General features: G+C 37.8%; 3 protein-coding genes and 2 pseudogenes across 3 annotated transcripts; 3 read left to right on the forward strand and 2 right to left on the reverse strand.

Moving 5' to 3' along the window:
* Positions 1 to 1,019: 1,019 nt before the first annotated feature.
* Positions 1,020 to 2,507, reverse strand: LOC147564255 (F-box protein CPR1-like). Its single transcript, XM_086644869.1, has one exon. It carries the CDS (start codon positions 2,475 to 2,477, stop codon positions 1,176 to 1,178), a length of 1,302 nt encoding a protein of 433 aa, XP_086500995.1. The 5' UTR covers positions 2,478 to 2,507; the 3' UTR covers positions 1,020 to 1,175.
* A 1,901-nt stretch (positions 2,508 to 4,408) lies between these two features.
* On the forward strand, positions 4,409 to 5,166 carry LOC147564256 (polyadenylate-binding protein RBP45A-like). The gene is made up of 2 exons (XM_086669539.1): positions 4,409 to 4,796; positions 4,865 to 5,166. Exons 1-2 carry the CDS (start codon positions 4,409 to 4,411, stop codon positions 5,164 to 5,166), a joined length of 690 nt encoding a protein of 229 aa, XP_086525665.1.
* A 15-nt stretch (positions 5,167 to 5,181) lies between these two features.
* LOC147564257 (T-complex protein 1 subunit delta-like) lies at positions 5,182 to 5,949 on the forward strand. The gene has a single exon (XM_086669646.1). The coding sequence runs from the start codon at positions 5,182 to 5,184 to the stop codon at positions 5,947 to 5,949; it is 768 nt and encodes a 255-aa protein (XP_086525772.1).
* Positions 5,950 to 7,132: 1,183 nt separating this feature from the next.
* Positions 7,133 to 9,742, reverse strand: LOC147564258 (uncharacterized; annotated as a pseudogene).
* A 4,339-nt stretch (positions 9,743 to 14,081) lies between these two features.
* Positions 14,082 to 18,722, forward strand: LOC147564259 (uncharacterized; annotated as a pseudogene).
* Positions 18,723 to 19,369: the final 647 nt, after the last annotated feature.

The raw sequence follows: 19,369 nt of genomic DNA on the forward strand, positions 1-19,369 counted from the left end.
GGGTGGGGCTCCCAGGACCGGGAGTTCCCCAACGGTCACATTTGGGTGGATCCCTTTTGAGTTAACTCCAATGTGAGTCGGTAGGGGCTCCCAATCCCAAATGTGATCGTTGGAAGTTCCCCAACGGTCAAATTTAATGTTTTAATTTTTTTTTATCTATTTTTTTAAAAAATCTAAACTATTTAAATTTTTCTTTTTCAATCTTTTTCTATTTTTTTTTTATCTTTTCAAAATTCTCTATCTCTCTAGATAATATCAAACTTTAATTTTATATTTGAAATTAATAATTTATAGTTGAAAATTGAAATAAAAAAATCCGCACTCGTACATTACACGTATACATAATTTAGATTTCGAGCTTCTGTTAGGAGCCCACCATTGGAGTTGAAAAAAATTAGGGCCTTTCAAAACTCAGGGGTCCTCAAACTTGGGAGGCCGAACTCTAGGTTGACTTGCCCTTAGGTAGGGTCATAGAGGTGAGAGTTTAAGTGAGATTATGATTTACATACAATTTTAAACAAATGTGAAAAATACTTCAAACATCTCTGAAATAAAGATATATTGACGTAATCAGAGATTTGCTTGTTTAGGTATAACATATAATTCCCGCTCCAGTTAAACTGACATTTTAGAGTGATAGCTTAAATTATAAGAACTCATTATGGCCTCTGGTTAAATCATCTGTAAAGATATTTATGATGTTTGATGTTGAGTTGGAATGTAAATAACTTGAAGTGATCTACTTGTTCCGTGGCACTTATATGGTCACAATTTAGCTGTGAGATTTGCTATATAAAACACCCAAGTACATGTAAATTATGGTCACAAGTGAGGCGTGTGTCCGAATCAAGGTTGATTTACAAACCTAAAAATAAAGTTAACAAGTTAGAAATAGTAAATTACTAGATAATTTGCAAGTCTCAAGATGAATCGTTGGTCCTATCTTATAAATTTACCACGATAGCATGATTTAAAACATAAAACATAGCATGACAAATGAAAAAAACTCATACAATCTCTAATACTAGAAATATGCATCTATATCAATTCATCAAAAATATAATTAAAATTCATGGTTCATTTAATACATGAAGTGAACTTAATCGAAAGTTGAGGTACACAAAAGTTATTGCCCACATACTAACCCTAAGCCTAAGCAAATACAAATTTAAGGGTCAACGGAACAAATTAAGTAAATCGTGCAACGGTCCCCCTCGTTGTCTTTTAACCCTTTTGTTCGATTCTTGCACCAAATTTGAGGAATCGTGTGAAACTTTCTTTTCAGGAACTTTCTCCGATTGTTGCCCCAAATAAGTTTTAGAATTTAGTGAAACTAAAGTTCCAACACAAGCCAATGCTTGACAAACTAACGGGAAACTTAGCTTACGAATTGTAGGTTTTTCTTGCTTATGGTCATATAGAAGTAAATCCGTAAAACCTTTCTGTAATAGCATGTAACCGTTATTGAGACACTTCAACGGTTCCACGCAATTAACGAATTTGAAACGAGTAACATGGAAGTCTTCAGTAATGGTGAAAACCTTAGTCCAAGAACCATACTCCTTCATAACCCATGCTTCAGTTCGATCCTTCATCACACATCCTTCAGTATGATCCTCCGGGATAGTATAAAATGCGCATAGATAGTCTCCCAAAACACCAAGAGCTCCCGTTCCCGACAACGATTTGGCAATCAATAGTGGTATCGCTACTTGTTTAAATCTCTTCTCAACCATATCAAATAAAAGTAAAACCTTATTGTAGTGGGCTGCTGCACATGGAATTGCCACCCAATAAAGAACCCCATTAAGAAAGGTACCACATCTTTTAGGATTGATCTTGTATGGAATATTGTCAATGAATTCCCACGAATTTGAGGCAAGAGTATAGAGACAAACCTGACTTAAGTATTCGTAGTCGTATGAATCTTCATCATTATTGCTATAAATAACGATAAAATTGTAATCATCAAGCTTCCAATTATAACCAAACCCACATGAGACATTTATACAAGTTAATTTACGATTAATAGGTGGTGGTGGTAGCTCTCTATATTCAGTGGTTGATGGGTTCAAGAGATAAAACCTAAGACTACCATCATAACAATTCATAGTAGTGTAAGAAACCAAACCATTACAAGAACCAACTAGGCGAAGCTCGGAGTTATTAATAGAGATGAATGGGTAATCGATCCAACGGAGAGGTTTGTTAGATGATAAGGAATCATGATCAATGGAGTATAGTCTGTTAGTATACCTGTTACGGGCAATGAGATTAATTTTGTCTTGTTGAATGGCTTTATTATGGTGAAGTTTAATAAAATTAGGGTTAGAGAATAGAGAGTACCAGGTTTTAGATACTGACTTGAATCTTAAGATAGAATTAACTGGTAAAAGTATAAGGATGTTGTTGGTGATGACATCGTCCGGGATCAGAATCGGCATCGAGCGTCGTTGCCTTTTGATCATCTTTCTCATTGTTATTCCGAAGCTACACAAAATCAGATGCGTGAGAAAGAGAGTTTGAAAAAGATATGAAGATTGATAAGAGAGAATAAATACTAGGGAGAATTACTGAAAACCCCACCTTTTGATAATACGTTTACTAGAACCCCTACTTTTATTAATAATTACTGAAACCCCCCCCCCCCCCCCCCCCCACTTTCTTTAGAGAGAGAGAGAGAGAGAGATAATTTCGAGGTGTCTCTCTCTCTAAAGATTGCCGAATCCAGGTAATACATCTCTCTTTCTCTCTCTCCCTCTCTATCTCTCTCTCGTACTGATCGAACTACTCTTTAATCGAATTAGGGTTCTTCGAAAGCTGTCCATCTCTCTCTAAAGATTGCCGATCGGAACTACATTTATTCGAGCTATGAATCTTCGAATTAGTGGTGTACTCCATTGAAACTTCTTCAATTTCGAGCTAGGTTTCTTCGAATTAGGGATTTGTCCAACTAGGTTTCCATTTTTGTCTGAAATTGACCATTAATTTGTTCTAGTAAAATATAAGGTGGGGGTTTCAGTAATTACTAATAAAAGGTGGAGTTTCAGTAAACGCATTACCTAAAGATGGGGTAAAACGTAAGAGGGCAAGAAAGTAATATTGAAAATATTAAAGTTAAATCTAATGAAAGTGAGGGGTTTCAGTAACCGCATTGTCAAAAGTGGGGGGTTTCAGTAATTCTCCCTAAATACTAGTCGGTTTAGCTAGGAATAAAAATTTTCTTGTGGGAAGATAATACTGTTTTTTTTTACTTGTTGTCCCAGTCCATGTTGGATTGGGGGCCAAAATTTCCGTGTCTCAGGGACCTAAATACAATAACCACCGAAATTAAACTTTTGAAACAAACGGGCCTAAGACCAACTAAACTACTGACCTAAAGGCCAACTACCTAAAGCCCACCAAACTAAATTATTTATACCTTTTTAATAATCCAAATTCAATAAATTATGGTTTCACCTTACTACATTAAATCCAAACGAGCAAAATGGAGTAAAAATAGGTTATCCTATTAAGGCAGTAGTCCAAATAGATTTAAAGAGGAAATAGAAAAGGTTACTGATGCAGGCGCATACGGGACGGGCCCGCATACCCGCGCGTCCGCGGCCTAGTCGGCCGTTCTATAAGTTTAGGAGAGTCCTAATTTAGAAGGATTCATAATGAATCTAGGTTTAGGAAGTTTTAGTCTTTCTATTATTTAGGAAAATCCAGTTTGTGTCTATCTAGGAAAGTTTAGTAGTCTATAAAAGGAGGTCCAGTCTTTGTTTATGATTCATATTGAAGAGAAAACCCCCTTGAAGTTTAATAAAGTTTAGTTTATTTACAGTTATTTACCGTTCTTCGTTTATTTATATTGTTCTTCTTTTAAATCCATTGCGATTACATCATGTGGTATTCAGAGCCACCAAAATTTTGGGCTAGTGATTCTGGAAATTTTTTTCCAGACCAGTTAAATCCGTATCAATCGTATTCTATTCGTCAAGATGATTATATTCAATCGGATTATACTCATCAAGGGATAACGAATCGATGTTTATGTGCATCATGTTTGTATGAGAATAAGAATTCGTACGATTATCATTGGAATCCGGGAGAAACCGTACGAAAAAACTCATCACAACCTCCGCCCTCTTATTATCCGACCAAAACCGAACCACCACCATCACCACCACCTCCGTACTCTTATACACCACCTTCGTACTCGTATACACCACCACCGTACTCACCATCGTGTTCACTACCTCTAATATCAACTTCGCTACCACCACCACCACCACCTCTACAGTCTTCTTTTTTAGAAACGCGTCAATCAAACTATTATACACCACAACCGTCTCCTTGTCATTACCAATCTTCACCACAACCTCTGTACTCTTATACACCACCACCATATTCACCACCTCCTTTAATGGCACCACCACCGATGGATCAACAACCACCAAACCCACAACAAGCTCAACCTTACATGATGACTCAACAGCAACAACAACAACATTCGTATCAAGCCTCTCAACCAACTAGTGTTGATGAGGTTCGAAATCTTTGGATCGGTAATCTGCAACCTTGGATGGAAGAGAGTTATATTCATGGTTATGTTGCTCATACTAGAGAGGTTGTTAATGTGAAAGTAATTCGTAATAAAACGGGTCAATCTGATTGTTATGGTTTTGTTGAGTTTGTAAGTCTTGCTGCGGCAGAAAGGATTTTACAAACTTATAATGGGGCATTGATGCCTAATGTTGAGCAGAACTTTAGAATGAATTGGGCTTCTTTTGGTTCGGGAGAGAAGCGTAAAGGTAGTAGTGCTGATTTCACAATTTTGTAAGGGATTTGGCTTCCGATGTTCCTGATTATATGTTACAAGAGAATTCTAAGAGTGAGCATACTTATGTTAAGGGTGCAAAAGTTGTTACTGATAGCACTAAAGATAGCCTCTACTACAAATTTGAAAATGGAATTTATGTGTTTTTGGAATCTGATCAGGATACTTATGAGGATACTTATGTTGCAGCAATTGAAGCCGGTCGAACCGACTTCGTGAAGTCTGTACCAGTTATCGCCAAGGAGACTTGGATGCAAAATGATGGTCTTGAGAAGAAAGAAGTAATACAACCTGCTGTTCCAGCACCGCTGTTTGCTCCCGAATCGCCGTCGTTCTCCATTTAAACTTGCGAAGATAATATGGTGGGATCTCCACCCGAATTACGTCTTTCAGCGGATGGAAATCGATTTCCACCATCTCAAGAGAAGAAGAACAAAGAAGAAAAATTTTCGTTTTCCACCAAACACCTAGCAATGGCAAATAGTACTGAATGTGCTTGTGATGACAAAATCAAAATTGTTGGGTATCTTGAAATTCAATCACCAAAGGCGGTCAATCAAGAATTTAATCCTCCATCGAGTAATGGTCAAGGCCCATTGTTTAATCCACATTGCTATTACCATCTCAACAGACAATGCTTACCTACGCAAATCATCGAAGGGACTAATCATCCATTTCAACCTGCGAATAAATTCAGACGGAGATCACTTGATATATTGACCGTCATGGCTGTTCCTGTTGAGCTTTCTGATCGTGAATCTCTCATCAAATCTACTAGTACTTCTCTTAACGACAAAGTTGTAAGTCAATATTCCACTCTCTTAGCTCCACTTGCTGTTGATGCTGTCCTTTCAGTTCTAGTTCCAACTAAACCAAAACTTATCGATCTTTGTGCTGTTAAGATTGTGAAAACGCTTGGTGGTAGAGTTGATGATACTGAACTTGTTAAGAGTTTGGTTTTTTATATGACAATTCAAATTTCCCCACCTACGACTGATATAGAACATAGTATAGTTGTTTATGATTACACCCAGATAGATAGTTATCAGTTAACGGAAGTCGATGAATTTGATGATACGATGAAGGAGATTTATTTCGGAAAGGGCTTATTAAAAACTATGTGGTAGGAATCTTTCGTGCATACAAAATCGACGTTAAACTTCCATACACGGATTTGTCAACTTTGGTTTGTCGACAGTATGATGTATTAACTCGGGTATTTCATAAGTTCATATATTATGATAGAATTATATTGTATACACTTCATGAAGATGAACGTGGGAAAGTAAATTTTGCGTGGCATATCTACACTACATCGTCCCATATCGATATCTCAGTTAGCGTTGGTTATGTTTATACTTCGGCTATTGCTGAAGTATATTGGAGATTCGTTACAATTACTCTTACTTCACACTTGTTCATAGTACCTCACGCGTTCTTGAACATTGTAAAGTGGTTGAGCCTATCGTGGGAAGATGGCGAGATAAATGTTGTTAATTCACTTATGTTAGTTTGGCGTGACTCATTGCAATATGAGGATACTGTTGGTGATTTCTTGCAAATTAGTATCCTTCACTTCTTATGCAAACTCCTTTCGAAGTGGGCATTACGGATCGCCATGGCGGAATTCAGAGTATACAGGTGGCTCACATTGTTTCCTTCATCGAAATGGTTCGGGACGAACCTTCTGGGGAACGGGGAGCTGATGCAGGCGCATACGGGATGGGCCCGCGCGCCCGCGGCCTAGTCGGCCGTTTTAGAAGTTTAGGAGAGTCCTAATTTAGAAGGATTCATAATGAATCTAGGTTTAGGAAGAAGTTTTAGTCTTTCTATTATTTAGAAAAATCCAGTTTATGTCTATCTAGGAAAGTTCAGTAGTCTATAAAAGGAGGTCCAGTCTTTGTTTATGATACATATTGAAGAGAAAAACCCCTTAAAGTTTAATAAAGTTTAATTTATTTACAGTTATTTATCGTTCTTCGTTTATTTATATTGTTCTTCTTTTAATTCCGCTGCGACTACATCAGTTACTCACTAGTGGTCAACCATATGAAATGAAAAAAAAATACATGGATGACTTAACATATTGGATACAGTTTCAATAAAAAAAACATATTGGTTACATAATTTTGAGATAAACACAACAATAATAAAATACTAATTTAAATTATTATTTTTAATGAAAGATGTGATATCCTCACTTTGCTTCACATTTAATACAGATTTAGGTCAATAATATAGTACAATTAAGATAAATAAGACACTAGTAAGCATAATATTCGTCAAGCCATTTGGAGACCAGACATTTGATCAAATGAAGTGTTTCATCAGATTTTGTAGGAGTATCTTTGTTAACTTCCCGTCTAATATAATATGTTCTATGACAATTCCAATTACAAGTCCAGAACTGAAACCCATCAACATGGTTTTCCAATCAAACATACTAATTTCCTCTAAATCATCTTCACTTTCTTCTACTTCAGTCACTTCCACATGATCCTTGCACTCTCTTGACACTTGAAACCCACACAAATCTAGGTTCCCGTAAAAAGAAGTGTTTGAGAAAATCTAGGTTCCCGTAAAAAGAAGTGTTTGAGAATGTGTTGAATTGTCTACTGGTTGGTATGGTTCCAGTGAGTTGGTTATGTGAGAGGTTCAGCACTTCAAGGGATGTTAAACTCGCAAGTTCCCAAGGGATATCTCCTGACAAATTGTTGTTTGAAAGATCTAATGACTCGAGCTCTTTTAAGTTTCCCAACGGCGATATAATGTGGCCAGAGAAATTGTTGTGAGACAGATTAAGCATTTTCAGAAACTTGAGATCACCAATTGATTCAGGTATACTTCCTTGGATCATGTTGTTAGAAAAATCTATAGCCTTAAAATGATCGTTCATACTTTCCAATAACATATTTATTCCTTTGTTCATTAGTGTCATAGGATTTTCATATTCGTAGTAGCTGCTGAATGTGATATCTGACTCCCCCCAATACCATTCAGTCGCCTTCATCAAAGCAATAAATCTATAAAAATATTTTGATGATAAATTTCCTGTGAAATGATTATTGGAGATGTCGATTACATGCAACTCTGGAAATGCAAAAAGATCAGTTTGCAAGGGGTGTTCAAGTGGCCCATGGAAATTATTTGATCGAAGAGAAAGAAAAAAATAGATTTGGTAAAGACCCCAACCAAAAGGTAAAAGAACCATTCATGAGATTGTTTCCAATATCAAGAAATGTTAGTTCTTTACAATTGATCAGCGAACGTGGAACATCCCCTTGAAATAAATTATCATTAAGGTTTAGCAATTGCAATTTGTTTCCATTTATAAACGTTTGAGGGATAAGACCTACCAATAGATTGCTATGTAAATCCAATGCATCAAGATCTTGGCTAAAGTTACCGATACATGGGGGAAGTGAGCCTGACAACTGATTTTCGGATAAAAGAATGGCCCAAAGATTTTGAAGTTCACATATGGATGAAGGTATGGTTCCACTTAGTCTGTTTCCGATAATTTCTATGACACGGAGGTTTGTTAGATTACCGAACGAATGAGGTAAGCCAGACAAGTTGTTGCTAGACAAGTGTAAACTACTCAAGGACTTGCATTTTCCAATTTCAGTTGGTATTGTACCGGATAAACAATTATTGGAGAGGTCAAGAAAAGAGAGATTTGTTGCATTTCCAACATTATTTGGAATAAAACCTGAGAAGTTATTCGAATTAAGTTGAATATTTTGCAAATGTTTGAGCTCAAACAAGGTCTTAGGTATTTCTCCTGATAATTTGTTTCCCCACAACTTTAGACTCCTCATACTTGTCGCATTACCGACATTATTTGAGATCAGACCTGAGAAACAATTACACCCAAGATAAAGTTCTCTCAAATGTTGGAGATCAAACAAGGAGTCAGGTATCTCACCTGATATTTTATTTCCAGTCAAATCTAAAGTCATCATATTTGTTGCATTGCCGACATTATTTGAGATAAAACCTGAAAAGTTGTTCGAATTAAGTTCAATATTTTTCAAATGTTTGAGCTCAAACAAGGTCTTAGGTATTTCTCCTGATAATTTATGTTTCCACAAATTTAAACTCCTCATATTTGTTGCATTGTCGATATTATTTGGGATCAAACCTGAGAAATTATTACTCCCAAGATGAAGTTCTCTCAAACGTTTGAGCTCAAACATGGGCTTAGGTATTTCTCCTGATAATTAGTTTCCCCGCAACTTTAAACTCATCATATTTGTTGCATTGCCGACATTATTTGGAATTAAACCTGAGAATTTATTTCCATCAAGATCAAGTTCTTTCAAATGTTTCAGCTCAAATAAGGAATCGGGCATTTCTCCGATCAGATTAGCATTATAAGAAATGCAGAAATAACTCAACAACTGCAGATCCTTAACGAGTTCTTTAGCAATTCTACCAGAGAACTCATTGAAACTTAAATCCAAGTATTGAAGATGACTACAATTTCCCAACTCTTGAATGATTATACCAGAGAAGTCATTGAAACTTAAATCCAAGTATTGAAGACGACTGCAATTTCCCAACTCTTTAGGGATTCTACTAGAAAATCGATTGTAGGACAGATCAATTGTCTGAAGGTGTGTTAACAATCCAATTTCAGGTCCTAATTGTCCAGAAATCTCATAACCACTAAGATTGAAGGAAATTACGTTGAGGTTAAGATCACACTTGATACCTTTCCAGTGGCATGGAGTTGTATACGATAAGTTCCAACTCGATCTGATGAAATCGTATTGCTCTTTAGGTAGGGAAAATCTATGAAAAAGAGAAAACAGAACTTTCCCCTCGAAATTCAGAGCAGAGATTGTTGAGAGAGAAACAATTACATAAAAGAAGAAGAGGAAGAAAGTGAGAAGTGTAAATGAAGCCATGAATAATGTGTTTATATCTTGTATGCATTATTGAAGATATTACTTACTATAAGTAGACGGGCTAGTAAGTTTGTTGGTTCATCTATGTGTGCTCAATAGATAGTAATGGAGTATTTAATTAATCAGTCAATAGAGCACTAATGTAAAGAGTGTCCCAAGACGTGAGAGACCCGGGAGAGAAAGTTGTTGAAAGTTTCCGAGTGAGGGTTGACATTTGATGAACTGTTATTATAAGATGGCGAAAAATAGATAGGTAAGTGGTGCATCTATTTGGGTTCAATAGTTTCATCATATATTTTTACCAAAAGTCATTTAATTGGAACTAACAACTCACTGGCTCCACTTCCTCTCTAACTTTGAAAATAAAACTCAAGTTTGCAATTTGGTTGAGCATCTTCAATCACTTGTTTAGTTAGCTGCATGTATTGTTTGAATCTCTGGTACCCCCTTTAGCTAGGGTCACAGATTAGAGGTCTAAGTGGAATTGTGTTTTACATAAGATTTTACAGTTGTGATATCAAAACAACTATGGAAAATAATACTACAGTAAAGATATATTGTCATAATCAAAGATTTGCTTGTTTTAGTATAGCTTATCATTCCCCCCCTCAAGTTGACCGGCATGGTAGAGAGTGAAAGCTTGGAATATAAGAACTCATGACGGCCTTCGATTTTACCTTTGGAAAAGATATTTGTGATGTTTGATGTTGAGTTGGAATGTCAATAAGTTGAAGTTATCCAACTCCATATGCTTAGTTCTTAAATTGTTTCAATATCTTGATATTTTCCTCTTTACAAGTACACGTAAGAAATGTTAAATGATTATCTCAGGCCATGGTAATGGCCATAGATCTATATTCATTATTTATTGAATTGTTTCCAATTCCTATGCCCTGGCTCTTTACAAATGGTTAGAGACCCCGGAACACATCCTATTTTTTTGTTGAACTCCCGGAACACATCCTTGAGTATTACTATCCTTAAGGTCAAGTATCTACAAATTATTTCCATCTAAGTGAGTGTTTCGTAAATCTAATATGCAAAGAGATTTGCTAAAACTAAAGCTTAGCAAATGGATGTAATAAGCCAAACAGCTGATATTTTTTTATTAAAAATGATTGTCCAAGAAATTACACTTTCGATTCTAATGCAAATGATTCTAGAAGATTGCAGAAATTCTCTAGGGTCTGGAGCAGTCAAGCCAATAGTCTAATTAGTCAAAGATCATTAAAATATAAATATTAATGCAGTGTCTAGGTAATGTAAGAGTTTAGTCTTAAGAAGTGTCTAGTAATTGCCTAGGGAATGTAATAGTGTGGCCTATAAGTAGGGAAGCTCTCTAGTTTGTAAGTCAGTCTACATCTTGTAAAATATAGTAATAGTAAAGGTTTTTTCCCCTAGCAAAGGGTTCCCAAAGTCTTTTCCTTGGTTTTATCTCAAGAAATCAAGGCTCCAACGGTGTTTGGGGTATTCTCCTTCCCATTTTAGGAAGCAAGTACTAATCTGTTTGCTTTAGTACTAATCTGTTTGCTTTAAGTGGTATCAGAGCTACACAGATTTGTGATTCTGCTAATCTATGGCTGGGGGAGGTAATAACTTGGAGAAAAACCAAAGAACTACAGAAGCAAGTGTACCAACAAATAATACTGTTAGTAGAGAAGACATAGAGGTTCTTCAAAGGCAGATTACTCAGCTTTGTGATTGCCTGGAGCAAGCTGGAATCTTTGGACTTGTTAATGTGATTAATTCGGAACAAAGAGAACAACGTGCTAACGCATTTCAGCAAACTTATCATCGAAGAAGACAAGCAGATCAAGTAAGGGTGCAAGCACAATTTCCTACAGTAGAATCTTCCGATGAAGAAATGGATAGACGACCTTATGAGAGGCAACCTGCTTTCAACCCCGGTATTCAACGTAATCAAGATCTACATGTTAGAGTTGAGATTCTGGATTTCACAGGAGAAGAACAAATTGAGGAAGTTTTGGACTGGTTGAACGAAGTGGACAGCATTTTCGAATATATGGAACTTCCAGATAATAGAAAGGTGAAATTGGTCGCAGTTAAATTAAAAGGTTATGCATCTTCTTGGTGACAACAATTACAAATGACAAGAATGCAGTCAGGAAATGAGCGAGTTCAAACATGGTCAAAGATGCAACGGCTGATTCGAAGTCAATTTCTTCCATTAAACTATGAAGGTATGTTGTTCCAACAATACCAATCCATTCAGCAAGGGAACCGTTCAGTTCGTGAGTATACCAAAGATTTCTACAAAACAAAGACTCAAGTAAACCTAGTCGAATCAGAAACACAAGTTATACATCGTTATTTGACGGGACTAAGGCCAAATATAAGAAATTGGGTCGAGTTACATCCTTGTTGGACATTGGCTAGTCCTGTTCAGTTGGCAATGAAGGTTGAATCACAACAAACACGACCTAATAATCAGCAAAATCAGATGGACAGAGGGCAAGTGCAAATAGGGGCTTATAATGGTCAAGGTGGCTCAACCTAAAAGATCGAAACAGGACCTTCGTTTACACAAAGTTCTGGACCAGCACCTTACTCCAAAGGGCGTGGACAGAATCAAGGAAAGTGGTACACCAGATTTCCATCCGGGAGGTCGTGACATTACATCTAAATATGTGGGAGAAAAAAATGAAGTGCTACAAGTGTGGGAAAGAAGGGCATAAGTCTGCTGAATGTCGAAAGAAGAATGCCAATTTACTAGTGAGTGAAGAAGTTGAGGGCTTTGGAGCTGCTCATGACGATGGTGGCAACATTACTAAGGAAAATTTGTCGGAGTTTACAGAAGATGAAGTCCTATATGATGACAAAGATTTGCCAGCTCTAGTTGTTAAACGAGCCATGCTAGCACCTAAAGCTATCGAAGCTAGACCCCAACGTACTAACATCTTTAGAACAAGGTGTTCGTCACATGGACGACTTTGCAATGTTATCATTGATGGCGGTAGCTGTGGGAATTTTGTTTCTAAAGAAATGGTATCTAAATTGAACCTTGCTATGCAACCACATCCAAACCCATACGAAGTAGTCTGATTCAAGAAAGGGGGTGAAGTAAAGGTAACACATCAATGTCGTGTTCCCTTTTCTATCGGTAAAAGTTATTCGGATGAGGTTTTATGTGATGTCATTGGGATGGAAGCTTGTCATCTATTGCTGGGTAGACCATGACAATTCGATAACAAAACAGTTCACCTCAGAGAAAAGAACATTTACACTTTTTACATGAATGGAGTTAAAGTGGTTTTGGCACCGATGCAAGATGAAGACTTCCCCACAAGTAAAAAGAAAGAAGGGCATGCTTCTTTGAGTATTCTGAAGGAGTTGAAGGAGATGTCCTTCGACCAAGATGGAAATGCGAGCAATATGTCAGCTAAGACAATTGATGAAGAAGATCATCAAGTCTGATTGATTTAGCTGTCGTAGTGTTTAGCTAGAAACCAACTACGATCGTCGAATTACGAAGTAATTCGCGGCTAACTTCGATCGGATCCTACATCAGGTTACACATAAGAATGGGTATTTAATAAGATGATATGACTAGTGGGAGTGTGATATAACATTGGGAATTTCACATAAACATATCTCACAGGCCTAAATAGAATTTGGGCAAGAGATAGCAAAAAGGCCCGAAATAAGGGTTTTGGGCCTAGGCCGGTTCGGGTACTTTCGGGACTCGGATTGGGCTGAATTTTGGAGGGTGAGTTGATGACATACCCAGTAGTATGCACGAAAAGTTTCGTGGTGTTTGGACACCTCCTCCTTAGGGAATTGTGAAAATATCATTAATTGCTATTTTCGACTATTTCCTTAAATCTTATTCTAAAGGGTGTTTTAGGAAACCTTTGAGGAGGTGTATTTTCATTAGGGTTCTATATAAACACTCTTAGGGCAGAGAATAAGGTGTGAAATTTCTCTCTAAGCTTTCTTACTCTACCACATCAAGTAGAGAGGAGAAAGTGAGCTAATTCCCAAGCTATCTTCTAGTCAAGCAAGAAGGTCTTCTTATTATCAAACCACCATTGGAGTGCTAGCGTGCTTTCAAGGAGGGAGATTAAATACACCATTCGGTGTCCCAAGTAGAGGAGCTACGTTTGAAGCTCTTGGTCTTCTTTAATCTATTCAACTAACTTGAGGTAAATAACGATTAAGGTAATCTATTGTCTTCCTATTAGTTAATTACTAGTTTTGCATGATGATCTTGGGATACTAGTGTTAGACATTAAATGTCATTATCCGCTATAAATACTAGTATAAGGGTATAATTCCCTTCATATTCAACCATTTCTACAACCTTCACGGAGGATCCCACTCATGTCATGAGTGTTGGAAATGAACCCATCTCTTACCCTTGTTCAGTCTGTGGAGACCCTACTCATACGGGGAACAAATGTGCCTTATTCTTTGAGTCTGCTAACAAAGAACAAGCTCATGCTCTCTATCAAAACTCTAGGCAAGACAATCGTCAGAAGTATGATCCTTTCTCTAACACGTATAATCCAGGCTGGAGAAATCATCCCAATCTCTCTTGGTCTAAAGGTCAATACCAGAGTCAGCCTAGTAGTTCTATGAACCCTCATGGGTTTAATGCACCTAGCAACCCTTATGCTCAACCCAGTGTCCAACATCCACCTGAAAAGAAGACATCATTAGAGGACACCATGCATATGCTAGCTCAGAACCAGGACAGGTTAACTAAGAACCATGAGGAATTTCAAGAATCCACCCGTCAATCCTTTACTAGGCTAGAAACATCTACCCGTCAATCTTTGACTAAGCTTGAAACCCAAATAGGTCTACTTCACGAAGCCTTTAGTCAGAGAGAAAAAGGTAAGTTTCCGAGTCAGGTTGAGTAGAACCCGAAAGGTCTATTGGGTAGACCACCACCAGATGAAGCTAATGCGATAACAACCCTTAGAAGTGGTAAAATTGTGGACAACAAGGTAAGAGCTCCTGAAGAGGAAGAGTTAGAGAACGAGCCATCTTCGTTGCCAACCAGAGTCTCGAGGGATGAGCCTGAAAAGGCTCCTGAGTCAGAAAGTCCACCCTTAGTAACTGAGCCTTATGTCCCTAGAGCTCCATACCCTCAACGTTTGGTCGAGTCAAAGAAGAAATCTCAGTTTCAGGAGATAATGGAGTTGTTCAAACAAGTTAGTATCAACATTCCACTTTTAGATGCGATCAAACAGATCCCAGCTTACGCCAAGTTTCTTAAGGATTTATGTACTAGTAAGCGTAAGATGAATGTGCATAAGAAAGTGCTCCTTACTCAGAATGTTAGTTCGATCATCCAACAAAATATTCCACCTAAGTTCAAGGATCCAGGAAGTCCTACATTACCATGTACCATAGGAGATTATAAAATAGAGCGTGCTCTATTGGATCTTGGTGCTAGTGTTAACCTTCTTCCTTATTCTGTGTACTTACAGTTGGGATTAGGAGAGATCAAACCAACCTCTGTGGTCCTTCAATTAGCGGATCGGTCTGTTAGGCACCCACGTGGCATAGTCGAAGATGTTTTGATCAAAGTTGGTGAATTCTTATTTCCTGTTGATTTCATCATTTTAAATACTGAGCCAGTCCATAATTCCAAAAGTCAAATACCTGTCATATTAGGGCGACCATTCTTAGCTACATCCAATGCTATCATCTATTGTCGTAGCGGCCTGTTGAAATTGTCTTTTGGAAATATGACTGTAGAGATGAACATCTTCCATGCTGGACTTCACCCTGATGATGTTGATGATTTTAACAAATTAAATTTGATAGATATGTTGGTTCAGGATTCTTTACCAACAACTCTATCAGATGACCCGTTGGAAACATTGTTGGCCTACTTTGGTTTAGATTTTGATGAGGAAAGTAGTATCAATGAGGTGAATGCTTTATTAGATTCCACCCCATTACTGGATACTGAGAAATGGAAAGCGAAAACTAAATCCCTCACAATCTCTGAACCAAGTATGGCATCAACTTTAGAGGCAACTCAACCATCGGCAAGTGATGAGTCCAAATCACCATCTGTTTCAGAGTCGTCTCAGCCTATTGAGAAACCACCATCCTTAGAGTTGAAACCTTTACCTGAGAATATGAAATATTCGTTTTTAGGACCTTCAGAGACCCTACCTGTTATTATTGCATCTGAGCTAGAGAAAGAACAAGAGGGTGGTCGATTGTTAGATGTCCTAAGAGAACACAAAGAGGCACTAGGATGGTCTATAGCCGATCTCAAGGGTATAAGTCCATTAGTTTGAATGCACCACATTTACTTAGAAGAAGATGCTAAACCATCGAGAGAGATGCAACGTCGACTTAAAACTCATACGAAGGAAGTTGTGAGATCTGAAGTCCTGAAATTATTAGATGCGGGTATTATCTACCCTATTTCAGATAGCACTTGGGTCAGTCCGGTTCAAACTGTTCCTAAGAAGTCAGGCATTACTGTAGTTAGAAATGAGTGCAATGAGTTAATACCCACCAGGATGACCACTGCGTGGCGTGTTTGTGTAGACTACAGGAAGTTGAACACGGTCACGAGGAAAGATCATTTTCCTCTTCCATTCATTGATCAGATGCTCGAGAGACTGGCAGGACATAGTTACTATTGTTTCTTAGATGGCTATTCCGGGTATAATCAAATTGCCATTGCTCCTGAAGATCAAGAGAAAACAACCTTCACTTGCCCATTTGGAACTTATGCTTATCGTCGTATGTCGTTTGGGTTGTGTAATGCACCCGCTACTTTTCAACGTTGTATGATGAGCATATTTTCTGATATGGTAGAAAGGTTTCTCGAAGTTTTCATGGATGATTTTTCAGTCTTCGGGTCATCATTTGATGAATGTCTACATCACCTCACACTCGTGTTGGTTAGATGTAAAAAGAAGAATTTAGTGCTTAATTGGGAGAAGTGTCATTTCATGGTTCGTTCAGGAATTGTCCTAGGGCATGTCATTTCAGCTAAGGGTATAGAAGTAGATAAAGCCAAAGTAGAGTTGATAAAAAGTCTTCCTGTACCAAAAACAGTTAAAGACATCCGATCTTTTTTAGGTCATGCAGGCTTTTATCGTCGATTTATCAAAGACTTTAGTAAGATATCAAGACCTCTTTGTAATCTTTTGGCAAAAGAGAACAAGTTTGTCTTTGATAATGCTTGTCTAGAGGCCTTTGATAAACTCAAACTTTTGCTTACTACTGCTCCTATTGTTCAACCGCCTAACTGGAAAGCTCCTTTTGAGATCATGTGCGATGCATCTGATTATGCAATAGGAGTCATTTTAGGTCAGCGTGAAAACAAATTACTTCACGTAATCTATTATGCTAGTAAGACGTTGAATGATGCACAACTCAACTACTCGACCACTGAAAAAGAGTTGTTAGCTGTTGTTTATGCCTTAGAGAAGTTTCGATCATACCTAGTAGGTTCTAAGGTCATAGTATTTTCTGATCATGCCGCATTAAAGTACCTCCTCTCTAAAAAAGAGGCCAAACCTAGGTTGATTAGATGGATACTTTTGCTACAAGAGTTTGACATAGAGATACGGGATAAGAAAGGTTCCGAAAATGTTGTAGCAGACCACTTGTCTAGGCTTGTTGTGGAGTCCGTAAATGATGAGTTACCTATTAGAGAGAGTTTTCCCGATGAACAACTTCTTGTAGTCTCCCAATTACCTTGGTTCGCAGACATAGTTAACTATCTTGTTATGGGACAAATGCCCAAACATTGGACTAAGCAAGATCGTGATAAATTCTTGTCTGAGGTAAAGCGGTTCTTCTGGGACGATCCATACTTGTTTAAGTATTGTCCCGATCAGTTAATTAGGAGATGTGTCCCTGATAGTGAACAAACCAACGTCATCTCCTTTTGTCATGACCATGCATGTGGGGGTCACTTTAGTAGCAAAAAGACGGCCGCCAAAATTTTACAATGTGGTTTCTATTGGCCGTCTTTATTCAAGGATACCCATGCGTATTGTGTAGCTTGTGAGCGATGTCAGAAGTTGGGGAGTATTTCACGTAGAAATATAATGCCCCTAAATCCTATTCTTGTCATTGAGGTCTTCGATGTATGGGGCATCGATTTCATGGGTCCATTTCCGAACTCCTTCGGCAATCTATATATTCTAGTCGCGGTCGATTATGTGTCTAAGTGGATAGAGGCGGTTGCTTGCAAAACGAATGATCACAAAGTTGTGATCAAGTTTCTAAAAGAAAACATCCTTTCTAGTTTTGGTACACCGCGTGCGATTATTAGTGATGGGGGAACACACTTTTGTAATAGGCAGTTTGAGATTCTAATGAAAAAGTATGGTATTACTCATCGAGTGTCCACCCCGTATCATCCACAGACAAGCGGTCAAGTTGAGGTTTCCAATAGGGAAATTAAACGCATTCTTGAGAAAACAGTCAATCCAAATAGAAAGGATTGGTCATTACGACTAACTGATGCATTATGGGCTTATCGTACAGCGTTTAAGACTCCCATTGGAATGTCTCCATATAGATTGGTGTATGGCAAGGCTTGCCACCTCCCTGTAGAGTTAGAGCATAGAGCATATTGGGCTATCAAGCAAATGAACTTTTCGCTTGACAACGCAGGTAGAGAGAAAAAACTCCAACTTAGTGAGTTAGAAGAATTGAGGAATGATGCATATGAGAGTTCTAGAGTGTATAAGCATAAAATGAAGGTGTTTCATGATAAAAACATTTTGAGAAAATCATTTTCACCAGGTCAAAAAGTTCTTTTATACAACACTCGTTTGCATTTATTTCCAGGAAAACTTCGTTCTAGATGGTCGGGGCCTTTTGTTGTCAAATTTGTGTATCCTCATGGTGCGGTCGATATTGAGGATAAAAATGGTGTTTGTTTTAAAGTCAATGGTCAACGTTTAAAACCATTTTTAGAAATATCGCCCGAAACCGTGGATGTTTTTATTGAAAATCCAGTCTATCAGAAGTGATTCCCGATGATCAGCTTAGTCTGGCTGAAGACTTTAAACTTAGCGCTTCTTGGGAGGCAACCCATGCTTCTGATATAGGACAGTGGAGTCTGGTAATATTTTTCCTCTCATCTTCTTATTTTGGCATGGTCTTCAGAACATTGGGGACAATGTTCGGTTTAAGTTTGGGGATGGGGAAGAACTTTTTGCTAAGTCCTTCATTTCGAAAATTCAAGAGGGTTCAAATTTTTTTCAATTTTGGACCGAAAATGTGAGTCTAATGGTTGTTTCTGGCTTGTTAATAGTTATAGAGTCGAGTTGATCGTACTATCCGGTTGTTAAAGGTTTCTTCATGAATTTCGAGTCTTGAGGTCGTCTGTGTGCTAGCCACGTGAGTATTATGGAAGTGAAGGGTAGACGGTTCTGAGAGAACTAGATTAATCATTAGTGGAGACTTAACCCTTGTGAGATTTCTGAGCCTTTTTATTACCTTTGAGTGTACTCTTCTGCGCTGATTCCGAGTAGAGTGAAGAGCTACTCAACCTCGCAAATTTGTAAAAAGAGCTCATTTGATCACGTGTGCTCAACTTCCATAGCCACTAGGAGTGACATCAGGATAGCGAATAAACCTTACTCTTGAAGTCAATGAACCCGATAATAGTGTCAAC

Source organism: Eschscholzia californica, unplaced genomic scaffold, assembly GCF_041429995.1.
Source record: "Eschscholzia californica isolate CP2 unplaced genomic scaffold, dmEscCali1.0.p SCAF_1, whole genome shotgun sequence".
Classification (NCBI taxonomy): domain Eukaryota; kingdom Viridiplantae; phylum Streptophyta; class Magnoliopsida; order Ranunculales; family Papaveraceae; genus Eschscholzia; species Eschscholzia californica.